This window comes from Triplophysa dalaica, chromosome 7 (assembly GCF_015846415.1).
Source record: "Triplophysa dalaica isolate WHDGS20190420 chromosome 7, ASM1584641v1, whole genome shotgun sequence".
Lineage (NCBI taxonomy): Eukaryota > Metazoa > Chordata > Actinopteri > Cypriniformes > Nemacheilidae > Triplophysa > Triplophysa dalaica.
Genome location: NC_079548.1, coordinates 15,071,964 through 15,092,018, shown reverse-complemented (window position 1 = coordinate 15,092,018; position 20,055 = coordinate 15,071,964). Strand labels below are relative to the sequence as shown.

The following is a 20,055-nucleotide window of genomic DNA, read 5'->3' as shown; positions in this document are numbered from 1 at the left end:
TTTGTTTTTACAGAGTGATATCAGCAGCCGTCAAGCAGTTTGCAGAGAGATTCAGGCCTTATCATACAGAGGACACTTCGTGGCTTCAACCACCTGCAGACCGGATAAGAGGGGCGTCTTTCTATTTTCAACCTCGAGATCAGTACGCAGAGACTAGACACATTCAGACTAGACACACAACCTTCTCTCATGCTATTACGCGGTATGAAAGAGGAGGGAGAAGGGAAAAGTATGGCCTGATCAACCAAACTTTTTGTTTGTTTTGTTGTTGGTTTGTCATGATTATGAGAGGTTGCTTGCTTTTAATCCTTAAGATTTATAATGATAATCATATATGATTAAGAGGGGGGATGATAGATCTGGATAGAAACATACACTTGTTTCATGTTTTATTTAATTTTATTATTCTATTTCATTTATCCCATTTATTACAATATTCATCTATCTTTGGGAGTTGTATTGTGATTTATGCTGATATGAGTATCCATTGGTCTCCATCTCAAGGTTCATAATAATGTCATGAGACAATGTTTTGATACAGTAATCTTGAATGGTTAAAAACACATATTGAATCTGTTTCTAGTCAGACGATTGACAGAGCTTGACTGAGCATCAACGCACAACTGAGATTATTCAATAAATCATTCTTCTGTTTATTTAACATCACTTCGTCTCCTGCCTGATGTTCTGCCCTTCAGCTCTATATTTCCTGGTGGTTGGGTTAAAGGATTGACTCACAACGGAGTTGATATTTCCAGGTTTAATTTCTTCCTGATGGAGAGAGATCTTGTGAAACTGGACTCAAAGTTTAGATCTACAAGCCATATCTCATAGTTGGATCTATCGAAACTGACAGAATCGCAATATAAAAATAAACCTTAAAATGACAAAAGCACTTAAGCAGAGTTAAAACAGCATGAAATCGAAAAAAATAAAAGCTTATTCAAACTATTAACAATCCCAATAGAACTGAAAACAAACCTATAATAACTTTGTTTTAGCGTTATAGAAAGAACCCTTACCCACAAAAAGCAACACATAAAAAGGACATCTTTAGACCATGCAGATATAATTTTTCTAAAGCTTGAAATACATCAATTCTACACATGCACTTACATGCACACTTGTTTTTAAATACAGGACACTGAGATGCTGCATTCCTCATAAGGCTGTCAGATGCTCTTATACCTGCTGAGTATCTAGCTGCAGTTGTACAAAAGTCTCTGTCTTGGCCTGACCCTAATTCACATCATCTGAGTCTCTTTCTCTCAGGTAGGTACTGGTGGAGACAACACAAGACACAAAACAACCATACAGTAAATCTGAGCATCAAATGAGTTGATCATCACCTCCATAGCGAAGTAACTCATATTCCTAAATCTATGCTTTCAAAGAATACAAAGAACATTTGCCATAATAGAGCTTTTCAAGGTTAGAGGGTGGAGTGGAGGCAGTTGACAAGTGCAAGACCTGAAGGAGAATCGGGGTGTGGCCATGACTGAGGGTCTATCATCTCTTTCAGGGGAGTGTCTGTGGTACCTCGTGTACCAGAGCGAGAAAATAAGTTTTACACAGCACTAAACATCCACCCACCCGGCAGGCCAGGGCTCATAAACAGGACAGTAACACAAACCTGCTCTCAGACGAAACACGAGGCAGGAGGCTGGCTCACTAAAAGGGGCTGAAACGCATATATAGCTACTGTCAGATACACAGAGACCGGCGAGTATTACACAGCTGGGACTGAGGAGCAGGGTTTTACTGCAGGACGTGTGCAGGAACAGAAAGATCCTGGATGGACACCCTTTGCAGTCTCAGTGGCTTGGATCCTCTCTGGGTGAGTCTGAATGATAAATGATAGAGGATAAGATTCAGTACAGGACTGCAATGAAATATCATAAAGTGCTGTTTAAAAACACTGCATGTTTGCAACATAAATGAAAACAAATAAAAAAAATTGTAATGCCTATTAAAGGCCTTTATTCCTGGAAATAAACATTGTTTTTGCCAATAACAGCCATTAGGGGTGAGTCACGGGTTTCTCACCCAATGATTCATTCAATGTATCAAACCTATTTTTATGGTTTACCCCCACATAACCTGTGATAAATGTAGTGGAGGTACCTGCTGATCTGTAATCCCATAGGTACATGTTTTGCTGGGGTTTATTTGTATGCAATGGACATTGGACAGCTGATTTGTGGCACTACCATTTACACATTTCTTTACTCAACGTGATTCTAAGCACAGTGCTGTACACATGAAACTGTACTTTAGCCCATATCTGAATCAATGATTACAGACTACAGATCTCCAGTATTGAAAAACAGGTTAATAAATGAGAGATTTAGCTTTTTTGCCTATAAGAGGTTCATTTAAAATCAGGTTTGCATGATGTTGAGTGAAAGTCATTGGAGGTACATTGTATCTGTTGACTGATGAGTGTGACCCCATAGGGTCTTTAGGCACTGATGTTGTTTGTACTAAAAAGATGAGGTAATCATGACCAAAAAATTATGGGTTTCGGTTGCATAAATTAAAAATATTTGGTTCATTTAACTTGTTATTCTATGAAATCTGTGCACTTTAAAATTCAAGTGCACTGAACACTTTGTACATTCCAAAAAGAAGACGATCCATTATTGACCACATCTCTGTTTGTTTACCACAAAATCAACACAAAATGATTCATAAGGTCCAGTGTGTGAACTTTAGTGGCATCTAGCGGTGAGGTTGCGAATTGCAACCAATGGCTCACTTCACCCCTCTCATTCGTAGCACTACGGTGGCTGACACAGCACTAGGAGCAGTTTGTCCGTTTAGGGCTACTGTAGAAACAACATATTGAATTCCATATAAGGGGACCTGCGGTGTATGTAGATAAAAATTGCTCATTCTAAGGTAATAAAAACATAACTCTTCATCATGTAAGGTCTTTATACACATCTGAACACATATTTATGTATATATATTACATGTCTTTCAAGAGCCTCCAACAAAAATTACACACTGAACCTTGTGTAACACAAAGAATTTGTGATTTTTTAACTTAACCTTTTTGAGTATCAAGTTATACTCAATGCAAGTTTTTGGAGACACTTTACTTAAATCAAGGGAATGAGTTTACTCAATCAATAACAAACAACTTTTCTAGTGTTTTCAGTGTATGGTACTGTATAAAATAGCTTACTCATAGGACATGGTAAATTAAAATTACATCATGGGCCCTTTTGAATTGAAAGAATGACAGAATAATGTAAAGCTGTGACACATGAAATCATTATACAAAGATTCTGAAATGGTAGACAGGATTTTATAGATTTGAAGGGAAAGTGTTGCATGGAATCAAGGTTATAACTTCATGTCTATTGGAGCTCGTCTGTAGACGACTGGCTATTGCCATTTAGGTGTCACTTTGTGTGACCTGATTTACATGACTGAGTCAACTGCTCGTGCATAACCTAATCATTTTATGAAGATTTTAATAAGCCGATTGTCATAATCCCTTCATTGGTCAATCCAAACAGAAAAGGCTGAAGATGTGTGCATTACAAGTTGCCTGTATGAATGTTAAGTTCTCTATCGTCCTTTCTTAAAATAAACCCAAACATCACCCGAAATGAAACATAATTTGTGCTGACCGGCAGTCTGAACTCCCACACGTTCAGGAAAGAGTACATACAAACACCACCCTGAATCACTTCCTGTGCTGTTGGGTTTAGACCAGTGCAAACACAGTCACAGATGCAGCGTGGATCCATTGAACTCCATATGGAAAGGTTTGACAGTGCTGCATACACGAGAACCGCTTTCTCTTTCATAACCAAGCTCAACATGGCATCCTTTCGAACACACAATATACTACCTATCCTAAAGTTTGTGACTGGATTGCTGGATGTTGCTTATTGATAGTTTTAATTGAAAGCCAAATGTATGATAAGGCCAAATAGGATCTATAAAAGAGAAATCTGTCAAGCAGGTAATAACTGTATTCTGTAAATGAGCAGACAAGCATTCACAGATCTGTGGCTTTAACCAACACCGCTCTTCTCACAGTGTATGGTTTCCACACTCTACAGAACCACTGTACTGCTTGCCAAAGGTGCACATCTTATATAGTGCCATACCACAAGACTCATTCCAACCGGCTTGCAGTATTTATCGGAGCTGCGCTATCGCTGAAATAACCATGCCATAAAATAGAGCCCAACAAGGTCACATCAGTACAAAGATAGTTTAGAAGGAAAGATGATAAGTCTACAGCAGTGTTTAGAGATCAAATCTAAGAAATCAAAGAACTTCCAAAAAAATAGGACAGATGCAGAGTGAAGAGTTGATATATGGATTGTGAAAGGTATATTTTTCTGTTTGTAAACTGGGTTTATTCAGCGTTGTTGTAATCAAATGCAAAGAACCGCATGTTTGCTTACAGACTTCGCATTGTGACATACTGTACAACCCTTCTTATATACATACACTCAGACACTCCCTGTTATTTACATTTCATTGACTGTAAATATTTCAACACACTATTTGCTTTAGAAATCAGTCTGTTACTAGCAGTTAATCTGGAAAATACAGTAAACAGAAATGGTTCCTAGGTTTTTATGTAGTGCACATAATATGTTGTCTCTTAAGTTTCAAACTTAAAGGTTAAGAAAGGGTCAAATGTTTTATGGGCTAAAATGTATGGTTCCTCAAAATCTGCAAATGTTAATTGAAATGACATGTCATGTACGTCACTGCCTCCAGGTATTGTAAGGCTGAATGTACTTGTGTAGGTCTTTGCTGTCATGTACTAATAATTAAAGACAAAAAAAAACACACATGGCTATGAAAGTAGAGAAGGTATTTAAAAGTGCAGAATAGTAACATTGATTTATTAGGCTATGGAGCTTTACCTTTCACTTCAGTGTTACTTCTCAGCCCTGCAAAGACATCTGTTATAAATCACATATACAGGGAGCCAAACAGTGGGGAACATCAATGAACAATCTAGCAAACTGTAGAACAAGCTTTTCCCCTCATGTAAACCTCTTAAAGTGCAGGGAGTGAATACAGCCCAAAAGTTTGTGAATAATCAGGGTCTTCTGGTTGTAAAGTGTTAACTTTAGGCGGTTTGGTTGAGCCAGATGTTAGAGGGCAAATGATTTCACATTGTCATTGCAGGACTGGAATCTCACATGGTATACAGCACACCCAGACCTCACCCAATGCTTCCAGCACACGGTACTGGTGTGGTTCCCCTGTTTCTATCTGTGGATTTGTGCCCCTTTCTACTGCTTGTACCTCAGATTCTACGACCATGGACGTATATCCATATCAAGTCTTTGCTGTGCCAAGATGGTGAGTTGTACTAGTCTTTCATTACAAAGTCTTTGTAACCAGACCTATACAAGGGGTCTATCAGCTGAGGGACTCTTTGTTAAACGTGTTTTGAAGTGTTACTGTAAATCAGAAAGAATTTAAAATGTAGACAACACTTTGAACACAGTAAAATAAAAATCGGTATGTAGGGGACCATACATAAAGAATCACTGTATTTTGAGGCAAAGTAACACAAATAGGCAGAGAATGACTGTGTTTGTGTCTTATATGGTCTGGGTCTTTGTCTGGCTTCTTTTGGTTTCTTGGAGTTGGTCTATCTGTTGGTGGAGAAGAACAAAGAGATTGAACATCATATGGTCTTTCTCCTGAGCCCGATCATTCGCAGTATTACAATGGTGAAGTCTTAAACCTCCACAAACAAACCTGTTGTGTTAGATCAGATTTATGACCTGTTATATTTAAGGTTGAATTTACAAATCTCTTTGCGGTTAGAGCTCGTCTGGCAAGACGTTTCCTTAAGGAATCAGAGTAAATAAGCCACTTTTACCTCTGGTCACAGAAGACACAGTGTCAACAGTAGTGAATGACATAATTCTTATTGCAAGATCTAACCAACAGCATAACTATAACAATAATTTTACATCTATGACACAGACTGAACATTCTCCAGCATATTGTGGAATTATGGAAGTTTTCTGTATTATTGTTGACTGATGCGATCTGTGTGCTCAGATACTGGCAGTGTTTGTGATACACCTGGAGAGGGTGCGGGGATGTCGTTCCTCTGTTTTCCTATTCTTGTTCTGGACACTGACAGTGGTGTGTTCACTGGTGCCTCTCAGAGCCAATATACAAGCCATCATAGACCAGGTCTGTATATTGTCAGACAATCCAACGGTTGGAAAAAAAATGATTATTATTCACACTTCCCTTCCTAATTTTTACATTTTCATGTTTTTGTGAATTCATATTACATTCATGTCAAACGCATCACAATTAACCTAACCTTATTTAAACATTCTTAATGCACATATTATACACGATTATATACAATATGAGTTATATATGAGAAATTATTTCATGTCATAGCTAAAATGACAGAAGTTAATATCACAAATTCTGACTAGTGATCTAGAAATGTATCTTGTTTATTTCACATCATTATAATTAGATTTTGAGGATTTCTGAAATGTTTGCATATTCTCTGACTTCCTGGCCCTATAAAAAGTTTATACTCTGTTATTCTCCCTTCAGACAAGTGTAGCGTAGACCTCTTATGGTTTTTCTAATGAATGCTACCCGGACTAACTCCCAGCTAAATTTATCCGTGTTCTGTCTGGGAGTCTGAATAAACAGAGTGCTTACAGATGGTGCTCCTCACAGTGTTAATACAGCCATATAAACTGATGTCTGGATGGCCTGACACTTTCCCCCTCCCATACCCCTCAATACCCTCTGTCTGGAGCTGCTGGGTACTGTCACAGTCACCACTGGTGCTTTTTCAGACAGATAAGAGAAGCCACGTACGTCTTTGGACGCCTTTGATTCCGCAGTCTGCCCGTCTCTCGTCTGCTGGGCTGTTTTACATTATACTTATTTTACTGTGTCCTGACCCAGACACAATAATCAACTTCTTGACATTTTAAAGGGACATGGAGAGATACTTTAGTAAAGACATACTGGGTACATGCATATTATGTTACATACTTTATATGCATTTTGTACAAAGCAAATAATGTCCATCACTAACAAGACATGAGCAGCAGAAGAACAAGAAATCAGGAAAATAGTATTAGATACAATAAAAGATAACACATGCTAACACATTTGTATACTACTTATTGATGATTTGGTGACCTGAAGCTGCATATCGCTACAAACATTGTATCTCCATATTTCGTGATTTAGTTTTTTGACAGAAATTGTTATCATAAGTCACCCTTTATGTTTGTAACCGGGTCTTGCAAATATCTAACCAATATAAGAGTGCTTGTCCACTTTTTTTTGACACAGTACGCAAATTTTGACATGTGAGATTTTCTGAGGAAAGCGGCGATATTTAAAACTATGGGCTATTGCGACATGCCTCACAAGTCATTTATGCCCGCTTATTCAGATCGAGAAGCGTTATGATGTTTAGTTTCTTTCTTTAAATTGTGTTATGTGCCCTTACACTATGCAAACAAAAGCAATCCTTTGAATATCATTAATTTGCCCCAAAATGATTTTTTTCACCATTTATAAGACCTTCTTCTGCAGAACACAAAAGAACATTGGTAGCTAAACAAGATTGGCCTCCATAGACTACCATTGTATGGAACCAAATCCACAGAGATATTTCTCTCAATATCTTCTTTGTGTTTCACAGAAGAAAGAGTCAAGCACAGGCTTCAAATGCCATGAGGGTGGACACATTTCTTATTTTTTTTAGTGAACTACACATTAAAATATGGAATGTATAGTAAATCCCTCAAACAAGGCTAACGTCTGAAAGTGGCAAAAAGTCTTTCTAGTTTCAAACCGGCTTGTGGCTGAAAGAATCATAAACTAATACATCCGATTCATTTATAAACCGATGACTTTCGAAACGGGAGATAATGAAGCCTGCACAGCACAGTGAAGACAAGCCCGTACGTTGACATAGGCATCGTAGCTTGGTTCGCGGCAGGATACGTTGTGCTCTAATTGAGCCCTTGGTCAATGGGCAGCCGGTCCAACAGGAACAGAAAAATAACTGGAGCTTTGTCCTCTTTCACCACATTGTGGGAATTTACTTTATGTTCCCTGACCAATTTAAGCTTCTCCAAACCATGTGGTATGGCAGAGAAATAGTCACAATGTATTCTACATTGTGGTGTGTCCATGTGAGTAAATGAATCTTGTGTTTACACACACTCAAAGCTTGGCCATTTGACACCATTTCTGTGGGAAGTGTACAAGAATGCCCTCCATGACCCATGTACAGATCAACTTTTCATAACAACTCCAGGATGCTATTTCTTTTTTGGACCTCGGCCCATATTGACTGGAACACACGCATCTTGTACCTTGATACTATTTCACAACATGTTTTGATCAAGGGCAGGGTGGTGAGCAGGCCCTAAAGACATATCCGTCCTAACAGAGTATGAGTGACAGGCATTGCAAATTTATTTGGCCAAATATTCTCTCTTTTGTTTCTTTTGCTTCCAATGAATGCACCAGCATTCTACTTTTAGTTGCCGTAAATGAGAGGTTTGATAATAAATGGCATAAATGTAAATGCATAATGGTCCAGTTTTCTTTCCCATGATTTTGGAATATACTGGAGGCTTGTTGTGTCATCCTTGTTTAAGGGCACATTTAGGCTATTACGATATGTTGAGGTCTTTGAAAGGAAGATAGGAAAAGCAGGGAATATCCCCAAGTGGACACTCCCCACATCAGCCTCCAGGCCTGTGGTGAGACAAAGTGGGAGGCTGATCTCGGATTAGTTTTGATGCCATAGGGAAAATATGGTTCTGGTTCCACAGACACTGTGCAGTGTTTGTGGTAAATGTCTCTGCCAGTAGGCAATGGGAAACCCCTGGCAAATGTGCATGTATCACTCATTGGCTTGGTTGGTCCTTTCCATAAAGATGGAGACTGGAAACATGCGGCACAGTTCATGTATTAATCTTTTTATTATTGAAATGTTTGTGTTGTCAAAACAAGGTTCTATTGTTCGTTAGTATAAATAAGCTCACCTCAATAATAAAAACTGAGATTTTGTTATTTTAATTTTTTTGCCATACATCATTATTAATAGTCACCCTTTGTGTTTGTCACAGGATTTTGCAAATATCTAACCAATAGTGCTTGTCAAAAAGTGCTTGTCAACTTTGACAACACAGCATTGAATGAGCACAGTTTCTTCTCCATTTCCTTAAAAACAGTGAATTTACACATACAAGGTTTCAGATGGACAGCGATGGTATTCCTTAGTCACACTGCTGTTCTACATTCTACTGATTATTGTTTTTTAGGGTTTCTCTACAGACGCGATGAGATTTGTGGCGTGTTTCGTGTTCTTCTCCCTCCAGCTGACTCAACTCATCCTTAGCTGTTTCGCTGATCGGCGTCCAGAGACTCTTAAGCCATTTTATGTAAAGGTGTGACATCATCATACACATTGTATTTTAATTTTCTTTATATACAGTATATATATATATAAATACACAGATGCTAAAAATGTAGGCAATTTTAATGCTTTTCAAAATTGAAAGCAAAATTTGGCAACACATCTAAATTACATTTATGCATTTGGCAGACGCTTTACCCAAAGCAACTTATATTGCATTTGGTTTTGAACCCATTACCTTGGCGTTGCTAGCGCCATGCTCTAACCACTGAGCTACTGCAAAGCTCTGCACAGAAAGGTTTTTAATAGATTTTTGGGCAACAGAGAAGCATATTCACGATTGGATAAACATATGTCTCTTTCCATCAGAACCTCTGTCCAGTTGAGGATGCTTCTTTCTTATCAAAACTGCTGTTTTGGTGGTATGGCAGGTAAAATAAAAATAAAATAACTATTTTCCCCTTCATAGAAGTTCATAGAGTAAAACACAAAGATAATAATTAACACATATTTATGTTTCACAGATTAGTGGTTAAAGGCTATCGTTCCCCTTTAAAAGCCGAAGATCTCTGGTCTCTACGAGAAGAGGATACATCTGAAAAAATCATCCATGATTTTGAGAAAGAATGGGCCAAGCAGTGGTCCAAACTCCAGCAGTAGGTCTTCTGCCATGCCAATGCTATTTTGTCATACTTTCTGCAGAAAAACATTCTCTCAAATATCTTCTTTTGTCTTCAACAGTGCCTTACACTAAAATTGTATTTAAAATGCTGTATTTTCTTCTCAAACACAGGAAGGAGTGTTCTCTGAACACAGCTCAGGCTCTTGGTTATAAGATAAGTGAGCAGACGCAGTTGCTCAGAAAACTCCATAAAGAACAAAGCTCAGGGTTCTGTTTGCTTCGGACACTAGCCAAAACCTTTGGCCCCTATTTTTTGACAGGGACTCTGTGTCTAGTCATCCAAGATGCTTTCATGTTCTCCATCCCACAGGTGTTAAGGTGAGAGATGAAATACAGCAAGTGTAAATTCTTGTAAACCCCAAAGGTTTGCACTTAAAGTATGAACACACTTGTGAAACCTGGTCTATTTGAGCTTTATTTGTCTTAAAGCAAATCCCACTCAGTTTTATATTTGGCTGTAAAATGCAAAGGCATTCATGGATTTTAAGGTCTGCCTAAAGATATTTTTGGGGGCACTGCATGTGAAAGTGTGGAGAGCGGTGGAGAAACGTGATGACAGATTTACGACCAAATTATAACGCACCACAAGGCTAACAAAGAAGATCATTCTTTAAAAAGATGCCGGGAGTATAAGATGGTTGTGCAACTAAAACAGAAACAGAGGTTTGTCCATAAGAATATCCTTAACCATATCTATGAACCTCTTGACCTATTCTCTGTATTGAATAGATAAATTACAGCATATTCTGCTGTGGTACAGCCACACATTGCCACTGTTTTGTCCCACATTACTTAGGAGATTGCCTGCAGCATTGTATTCTTTGTGCACGTGCTAGCTTTGAAAAGTCACAGAAACTGGAGTTGAATCTCTGTCTGGTATAAAACTAGCCAAGAACTCTATGGTGGACTCACAGCTCCATTACCACTGAATGTAGGCCACAGGAATTTTAGATTCACCGCCATCAAATCAGCCCCTTAAGAGTGAACGTACGCTCTGTGAAACGTAGATCCATGTCGTTTAAAATAATGAGTTATGAGCTATAGATAGAGTTGGAAACATCAGGTCAAAGTAGACCCATAGGGATTGTCAGTCAAATAACATTGTTGCTGTTGTTTTGTTATATTTTAAGTCATACAATGAGAAAAATGTATAGAGGGTGTTTATGTAAATTCATGATGTATTTTCTCTTCCCCAGTCTTCTGCTTGGCTTTGTTAGGGATGAAGACGCCCCCTTGTGGAAGGGTTACCTCTTTGCTTTTATGCTGTTCCTGTTGTCTTGTCTTCAGTCCCTTTTCAACCATCAGTACATGTATTCCTGCTTCACAGTGGGAATGAGGGTTAAAACCGCAGTTATGGGCCTAGTATACAGGAAGGCAAGAATGAACTCTTTTCATTAGCATATGATAGGATACTTACATTCCACAATGGCACCTAAAATCTCTTTCATTCCTTCTGATCTCCTCAGTCTCTGGTCATCAACAGCGAGGCCCGTAGAACATGTACAGTGGGTGAGATTGTGAACCTGGTTTCTGCCGACACCCAGAAACTGATGGATTTCGTGGTGTACTTCAATGCAGTTTGGGTTGCCCCGATTGAAATCGCCTTGTGTCTTTTCTTCCTATGGCAGGTGAGCCACAGATGCCTTCAGAAATGATAATGGACCAGTTTACGACATGTTTATACCCTATAAAGGTAAAACTTATTACATATTTAAATCTCTCGTCTCTGCGCAGCGTCTGGGACCATCTGCCCTGGCAGGCATTGCCACAGTGATTCTCATCTTTCCTTTGAACGGGTTCATCGTCAAAATGAGGAGCAAGCTCCAGGTATCCTCCGTTCAGATTAAAACAGATGATGTTTGAGTGTGTTTGTACGACTGAGGGAAGCGGTGTCCCAGAACTAGCCTCATGTCTTCAGCTGGTTTAAATTATCGAAGAGAAAGTGACCATGTGGACTGTCTGTGGGTTTCTTTGATGGTTTTGGACATGGTAAAACAATCACAAAGAGTTTCATATAAAAGAAAATCGTCTTCATTTGCTTTGATCAAACGTACAAAGAATTCAAGCTTGCCCATAGCTCACATGGTTTACATGAGTAGCATGAATGTGTTTTGAGTTTGCTGATGATCATGTCTTTGTAACTGAATGTTCTTTTGCGTTTGCTGGTCTCAGGAGGTCCAGATGAAGTACATGGATGGACGGATCAAGCTGATGAATGAGATCTTGAGCGGAATAAAGATCCTGAAGTTTTATGCCTGGGAGAATGCCTTCAGAGAACGTGTTCTCGGCTATAGAGAGAAAGAGCTCAACGCTCTGAAGAAATCTCAGATCCTGTACTCCATATCTGCTGCCTCCTTCAACTCCTCCACCTTCTTGGTAGATTCCAGAAAGATTTCTGACCATATAATTACAGTATTTTTATTCATTATATTCATGGCTTCCATTCAAGAGACTCATTACTTTTTACTTGTTTTAAGATTGCATTCACCATGTTTGGAGTGTATGTGCTGATAGATGATAAACACGTTCTGGATGCTCAGAAGGTTTTTGTGTCCATGGCCCTCATCAATATTCTGAAAACTCCTCTCAGTCAACTTCCCTTTGCAATGAGCACCAGCATGCAGGTGAGCTAGACAACAGCAGAACACACCACTTCCAAACATCAAATCTGTCCTTCTTTTTTAAATTTGATCTTAAAATATGCTGTTTGTCTTGGTTTTGTTGTTGTCAAGGCATTAGTTTCTCTCAAACGTCTGGGGACGTTTCTCTGTCAGGATGAGCTGAAGGAGGGTAATGTGGAGAGGATTCCTTACAGCCCTGGTGAGAGAATTAACTTCATTGTTTTCAAACTTTATAAGCCACAGATGGCAAACATTGCTGTACATGGTATTTGCTATAAAGCTATAAAATGTATTTTTTGCCTTTATTAAGATGGTGGAATCCTTACGCAGGAAGCCATAAGAAAATTCATTTTTAGGAATATTCTTGCAGTTTCACTGTGAGATGAGTCATTTTGCTCAAGCCTTCATTAGGTTCATTTAAAGGCTGTTATTCAGCACAAAGGACAAGGAAGTAGTGTGTGCATGAGGTGGGTGTTGGCAGCGGGTGAAATGTGTACTGATGACTTCATGCGGCGGTCAGTGAAAGGGGATTTTCAGCTTTGAAGCTGTAATTATATTTGTATAACATTTTCCACATTTCCTTCTTCTAAGTTTTTTTGTTAAATAGATTTATTAAAAAGAAAAAAATAGTTTTTATTGGAGGTCAAAGAGATAAAGAATGCTTTTGTTTTTCATCGTCTAAATATTAGATAATGGTAACACTTTACAACAAAGTTGTATTTCTTAACATTAGTAAATGCAGTGAAAGTGATAGATCACCCAAAAATGCTGTCATCATTTACTCACCCTCACAAAAGAAGAACAAAAATAGTATCCTTTGACTTTTCAATAAAATAGTTTCTCATTTATTGGTAACACTTTATAATAACTGCACGCTATGAATCATTAGTTAAGCATCAGTACATAGTTAATTAATCATTTATGAAGCATTGGCCCCACATTAATAGACATTAGTAAGCAGTTTATAAATACAGCTATAAATGCTTTGTTCTTGATTTATAAGCATGTATTTAATATGCTTAATAATCAAATTTTCAAACTTTATTAAGGATGAATTCATCATTTCTAAATTAAGGATTAGATTACTTACAAACCAGTTAGTTATGAGTTGTCAGTGGTTCATGAGATCATTTAGAAAGTGTAAGTAAATGATTAATAAACTCTTTGAATGCACATTTATGCATCTTATTATTCTGGCATATAGTAACAGTTAATTAATTTGTTAATAAATGCTTTTTTAACACACATTCCTTCTGTAATTCATGATTAAATAAGGTAGTTATAAAACATTTGCTAGTTGTTAGATAACTATTTTTTGTGAGCTCATCTAAAGTGAGGACTATGTATGTCTTGTGTTTTTAATTGTATCTTATAGATAAAAATTATAATGTATAAACTAAAATATAACAATGTAGTGCAACCTTAAAACACAAAAAATGTAAATGTATACTGTGTCCACTAATATTTTTGCTTTTCCTCAGATGTCGATAGTGTTGCTATCAATAACGGCACCTTCAGCTGGTCAAAAGATGGCCTACCATGCCTCAAAAAGTGAGTGGATTGAATTTTCACTCTCTTCAAAAGATTAGTGTTTGAAGATGCTTAACTGTCCATGTGTGATCATTTCTCCAGGATCAATGTGAAAGTGCAGCATGGCTCTCTGGTGGCTGTGGTGGGACATGTGGGCAGTGGAAAATCTTCTCTTCTGTCTGCAATGCTAGGAGAGATGGAAAAGAACAGCGGCCATGTTACGGTTCAAGTATGAACATTATTTAAACAAACACTGGCATCACTCGCATAAGTTCCACATTTAATTTTGCTTGCTTTGTTTTTAGGGTTCTGTGGCTTACGTGCCTCAGCAGGCCTGGATCCAGAATGCCACTCTCAAAGACAACATTTTGTTTGGACGGGAGAGAATACACAACTGGTACCAGAACGTATTGGAGGCGTGTGCTCTTCTACCAGACCTAGAGATCCTACCTGCAAGAGATGCCACAGAGATTGGAGAGAAAGTAAGATTCCTCAATATGGCGTTCAGTGGTTATATAGCATAGACATAATAGATGCTGTCACTTTAGATTCTACAAAGTGCAAGATCGTATAGTTTCGTTTTTTAATAGCATAAATGCTGTTCACAGGGACTGAATCTGTCCGGAGGTCAGAAACAGAGAGTGAGTCTAGCACGTGCCTTGTACGTAAAAGCTGATGTCTATCTCCTGGATGATCCTCTGTCAGCCGTGGATGCACATGTGGGTCAGCACATCTTCGAAAAAGTCATTGGACCTAAGGGAGTTCTTAAAAATAAGGTATTTTATAGTTCATAAATTTGTAATAAAGCATTAGTATATAACAGTATTTGTGGTAAACGTTGCTTGTTTCATGATACTCACCAGACACGTATTCTGGTGACACACGGGCTGAACTTCCTGCCACAGGCAGACCTGATCCTAGTGATGGTGGATGGAGTGATCACAGAGATGGGCTCCTATTCTGAGCTTCTGAGCAGGGAAAATGCATTTGCTGACTTTGTTAAAGCTTTTGCTGTTAGTGAACGCAAGGAGAACGCCCCCTCCAGAGGTGAAATAAAAAATCAGTCCACAAGTTCCTAAAGCTAAGTTCACAAATTCAAAACACAAATTCACCTTGTTTCAGGAAGCAGGAAATCTGTCTCTCGTCTCAGTATTACAGACTTCCCTATTGATTTCTCCCAAGAGCAACTCATCAGGTATAAGTAACCAAGATGTTTTACACATCAATTAAGCCTTTCAAGGGTGATTTGCAGTATTTTTTGCACAACCGAGGAGCACAGATTAACATTCCTGACTATTTTAATTCTATCTGAAGTGGAGATATGGGAAGTGCAAATATACAAACCATGGAGATCATATCTGACACAGAAGAAGAGCAGGACCAGGAGGAAATTGGGAGACTCACCCAGGCTGACAAAGCTCATACAGGCCGTGTAAGTTTCAAACCTGCGTCAATAGACTTTGCAAACAATGAAAGAACATTGAAAATATACCTTCAAATATATAACGTTACACCAAAGTTTATACTCTCCTGCCACCACAGAAATGTAATTGTATCCCATGATTACAGGCTTTTGAATTCCATTGTGCACCATAATATAATCTTAGCAAACACTGAATCATCCAAATGCCGCTTCTTTGCTCTTTTATCTTGGTCACACAGGTGAAGCTGGAGTTGTATGTGGAGTATTTCAGGACCATCGGTCTGGCTCTCATCATTCCCATAATCTTCCTCTACGCATTCCAGCAAGCCGCCTCGCTGGCCTACAACTACTGGCTGAGCTTGTGGGCGGATGACCCAGTTGTAAATGGAACGCAAGTGGACACGGATCTGAAGCTTGGTGTGTTTGGAGCGCTTGGCTTTGCACAAGGTTGGAGATCCCTTATGGCTCAAATGTTTTTTTTTTTGTGATTTGTCTGATGTTCGTTCTTCTGATCATTAGTATTGTCTAACTGGTATTGCAGCAATTGGGTTTTTTGGAACCACCGTGGCTATTTCACTCGGAGGAATAATTGCGTCCCGCCATCTTCACTTGGACCTTCTCAACAATGTGCTTCACTCGCCCATGTCCTTCTTTGAGAGCACACCCAGCGGCAACCTTCTCAACCGCTTCTCCAAAGAGATAGATGCCATTGACTGCATGATCCCCGATGGTCTGAAGATGATGTTGGGCTATGTGTTCAAACTAGTGGAGGTTTGCATTATCGTACTGTTGGCAACTCCTTTTGCAGGATTGATCATATTACCACTGACTCTACTTTATGCCTTTGTTCAGGTATTTCACTACAAATCATTCAACAGGCATGATTCATACAACCCTTACATATCTATTTGAATTCTGCTTTATTGTCTCATTGTGTGCTTTCAGAGCTTCTACGTGGCCACATCTTGCCAATTGCGTAGACTTGAGTCTGTGAGTCGTTCACCCATCTACACTCACTTCAATGAGACTGTCCAAGGAGCCAGTGTGATCCGTGCATTTGGAGAACAGCCCAGGTTCATCCTATTGGCTAACAATCGAGTTGACCACAACCAAACTTCCTACTTCCCAAGATTCGTGGCCACCAGGTAAATTCTAAAGGGATATAGCTTAACGGATATGACTCTTTTTTTTTCTGTTGAACACAAAAGATGATATTTTGACAAATGTCTCAGGGGTTTTGGGTTCATATAATGGAAGTCAATAGGGGTCAGTGTTGTTTGATTACCAACATTCTTCAAAATATCTTCTTTATGTTCTGCAGTAGAAAGAAAGTCATACAGGTTCAGAATGAATGAGGGTAAGAAAATAACAAGAATTGTTTTAATTATTTGTTAAACTATGGCTTTAGTGGCTCAGAGTAAGACTCAGCTTAGACTGCTTTGAACAGAGCAATCATATTCACAGTTTTATACTTTCAATAGGCATACCTACATAGTTTTTGGTTGGCTTTCAATAGGTGGCTGGCGGTGAATCTTGAGTTCCTGGGTAATTTGCTAGTCCTTGCTGCAGCCATCCTTTCCGTCATGGGAAGAGCGACTATAAGCCCTGGAATTGTGGGTCTCGCTGTGTCCCATTCTCTCCAGGTAAGAATCTTTATAAATTCTTAAAGTCTACATAACTAGGGAATTTTAAGGTCCTTCTGTGGTTTATGGAGTGTCCAACAACAAGTTAATGTACGTAGAAGGTGTAAAAACACTTTTTTTTGTAATAATAGGCAGTTATTCTTACCTTACTTCTTGACTGACTCTTGAAATGATTTGTTCCACAATTCATCCGTCTAATCCCCTACTTTCCGCTAGCCTAGTCTGATGTGGTTGGTCAGATGGTCTAGTCTGCTGTAATTGGTCTACTGCGAATGAGGCTCACAAGCTACAGTGTTTGTGGGAGACGAGTGAAGTTTTCGCAGGCAGTCCTAGCAAAACGTAGGCGGGGACTATATGTAGTGATGTTAATCAGCAGCTGTTCGCGAATCGGACTAGGGACGACTCGTTTCATGATTCAGAGTCGACTCCTTTTTTCAAAGCCAATAACTTTGTTATTCATTCACCTTCGGATCTACAACTTGGCAGGCTGCTTACTTTCAAACACGGCAACATTATACACTGAATGAAATGTCATTTTCATGATCTCATGTTATGTACTCGTTAAAGGAATCTGTTCAGGGCATGTATACTGCAGATTTCTCAATAAAAACTACATTACAGGTAACTGGAATCCTGAGCTGGATTGTGAGGGCGTGGACAGATGTAGAAACCAACATAGTCTCTTTTGAGAGAGTAAAGGAATATGCTGAAACTCCAAAAGAGGTAACCATTCTCTGAATTTTTTTAACAGATAGTAATCAAAGCATATATTTATATCCATTCTTGAGCTTGTTTTGTTTGTGTTTGGTTGCACACAGGCACCATGGACATTAGAGGACAGTCAACTGCCTCAAGGTTGGCCCAGAACCGGATCCATTGAGTTCAAGCAATATGGACTTCAGTACCGCAGGGGTCTTGAATGGGCCTTGAAAGAAATCACTCTCGGAGTTAATGAGAAAGAGAAGGTTAATATCAATGGCAAGTGAAACTGAAAGCTTAGATTTTTTACGAAGTACTAAGTCATTTATTTTATCCATGCAGGTTGGAATTGTGGGAAGAACGGGTGCTGGAAAGTCATCTCTTGCTCTAGGAATCTTCCGGATCCTTGAAGCAGCAAAGGGAAAGATCTTCATAGACGGGTTAAATATTGCAGAGATCAGCTTGCATGAACTGAGGTCTCGTATCACCATCATTCCACAGGTACAGCACATGTTCACATTTAACCAAATGTATTTGAAACTAAATTAATACATTTTGCTTCCTTAAAGACCTTCAACCTCTTCTTTTTCGACCAGGACCCAGTGCTGTTCTCAGGTTCCCTGCGTATGAATCTGGACCCGTTTGATTGTTACACAGATGAGGAGGTGTGGAGAGCCCTGGAACTTGCACATCTCAAGAACTTTGTGTCGGGGCTGCCCGACAAGCTAAACCACGAGTGTTCAGAGGGTGGAGAAAACCTCAGGTACCAGATTCAGTTTCACACTGTTCTTCTCATTGATGAAAATTTGATTCCAGTAAGATCTGTCCTGATGCTTTTTGACTGTATGTTCTGTTTCAGTTTGGGTCAGAGGCAGCTGGTTTGTCTGGCTCGAGCTCTTCTTAGGAAGACCAAGATTCTGGTTTTGGATGAAGCCACAGCAGCTGTGGACCTGGAGACGGACAATCTGATTCAATCCACCATCAGAACTCAGTTTGAGGACTGCACTGTTCTGACCATCGCACATCGCCTCAACACCGTCATGGACTACACTAGGTAAAACAAACAGAGCACATGTGGGGATATTTATAACACGCTAATGTTTGATAAATATTATGAACGTGCACGTGTAACCCAGTTAAAAATTTCCACAGTTCTTTGCTTTCGGGTTTTTAGAATATTTATAGATTATTTGCAATAAAAACAAAACGAGCAAAAGTGTCAACAGTCCACCACATTACCATTTAACTGTTTCTACAGGGTGATCGTGATGGACAGAGGTTACATCACAGAAATGGACACTCCATCCAATCTAATCTCTCAACGTGGTCAGTTTTATGGAATGTGTCGGGAGGCTGGACTAATGTGAAAGCCCTGAAGTGAACAACATCAGAAATCCTCTCAGCTTATCGAGAAAAATAAAGAATTGTGGAGCAGAATACAGCATACAGCCTTTTCACCACAGAAGTTACAATATGGCATGGCCTCCATTAGGATGAAAAGGATTTGCCATGTACAGAAGTGATGATTTACAGCGTTTCTGTATTATATACCACAGACGTCTGAGGTGCAACAGAATGTAAAAACTTGTAACGTTAACTTACCAAAAAGTTATTGAATGGCTGAAGATTGTGCACACATCAGATGGTCAGAGACTGTGCTCATCCACGTTCAACTCAACTTTGGTGAAGTGAAGCTTTGACTGTTAGAATTAGCGACCTGTTAATGCTATCGTTACAGTTAAAATGTCTGAACATTTTACTACGAAAGGTGTGGTTTAGGTTATCACATTTTTTAAACGAAAAAGCTACAGTATGATTCAGAAAATGTCAGGTTTTCTAGCCTAAATTTTATATCAGTATTTAAGTATTTTGTAATGTATAATGCATGTTTTAAATATTTATAACATGCTTCTGTGCACATGTCGTGCGTGACTGTCAGACTTGAAAATTTCCTTTTATTTGTTGGACATTTTCAGTAAAATAAATAATAAAGTATTGATACAAAAAAATAATTTCTACTTGTCTTTGAG

At 38.8% G+C, this 20,055-nt stretch overlaps 1 protein-coding gene across 1 annotated transcript; it reads left to right on the top strand.

Moving 5' to 3' along the window:
- The first annotated feature begins 1,546 nt into the window (after positions 1-1,546).
- Positions 1,547-20,037, top strand: abcc6b.2 (ATP-binding cassette, sub-family C (CFTR/MRP), member 6b, tandem duplicate 2). Its single transcript, XM_056752106.1, has 31 exons — positions 1,547-1,837; positions 5,170-5,347; positions 5,599-5,723; positions 6,061-6,198; positions 9,333-9,458; positions 9,797-9,858; positions 9,952-10,083; positions 10,221-10,427; positions 11,306-11,483; positions 11,576-11,737; positions 11,844-11,936; positions 12,282-12,485; positions 12,587-12,733; positions 12,842-12,929; positions 14,212-14,281; positions 14,363-14,489; positions 14,566-14,742; positions 14,869-15,036; positions 15,124-15,307; positions 15,383-15,455; positions 15,575-15,692; positions 15,923-16,130; positions 16,225-16,535; positions 16,629-16,828; positions 17,200-17,326; positions 17,948-18,049; positions 18,145-18,291; positions 18,368-18,526; positions 18,622-18,788; positions 18,885-19,079; positions 19,284-20,037. The coding sequence occupies exons 1-31, from the start codon at positions 1,796-1,798 to the stop codon at positions 19,390-19,392; spliced, it is 4,524 nt and encodes a 1,507-aa protein (XP_056608084.1). The 5' UTR covers positions 1,547-1,795; the 3' UTR covers positions 19,393-20,037.
- Positions 20,038-20,055: the final 18 nt, after the last annotated feature.

What these genes read in the sequence shown, in the direction of transcription:
- abcc6b.2 (XM_056752106.1), top strand. Translation starts at nt 1,796, where the DNA reads ATGGACACCCTTTGCAGTCTCAGTGGCTTGGATCCTCTCTGG. An exon ending in TCCATCCCACAGGTGTTAAG is followed by an intron (nt 10,428 to 11,305) that starts GTGAGAGATGAA and finishes TCTCTTCCCCAG; the next exon opens with TCTTCTGCTTGGCTTTGTTA. An exon ending in GAGGATTCCTTACAGCCCTG is followed by an intron (nt 12,930 to 14,211) that starts GTGAGAGAATTA and finishes GCTTTTCCTCAG; the next exon opens with ATGTCGATAGTGTTGCTATC.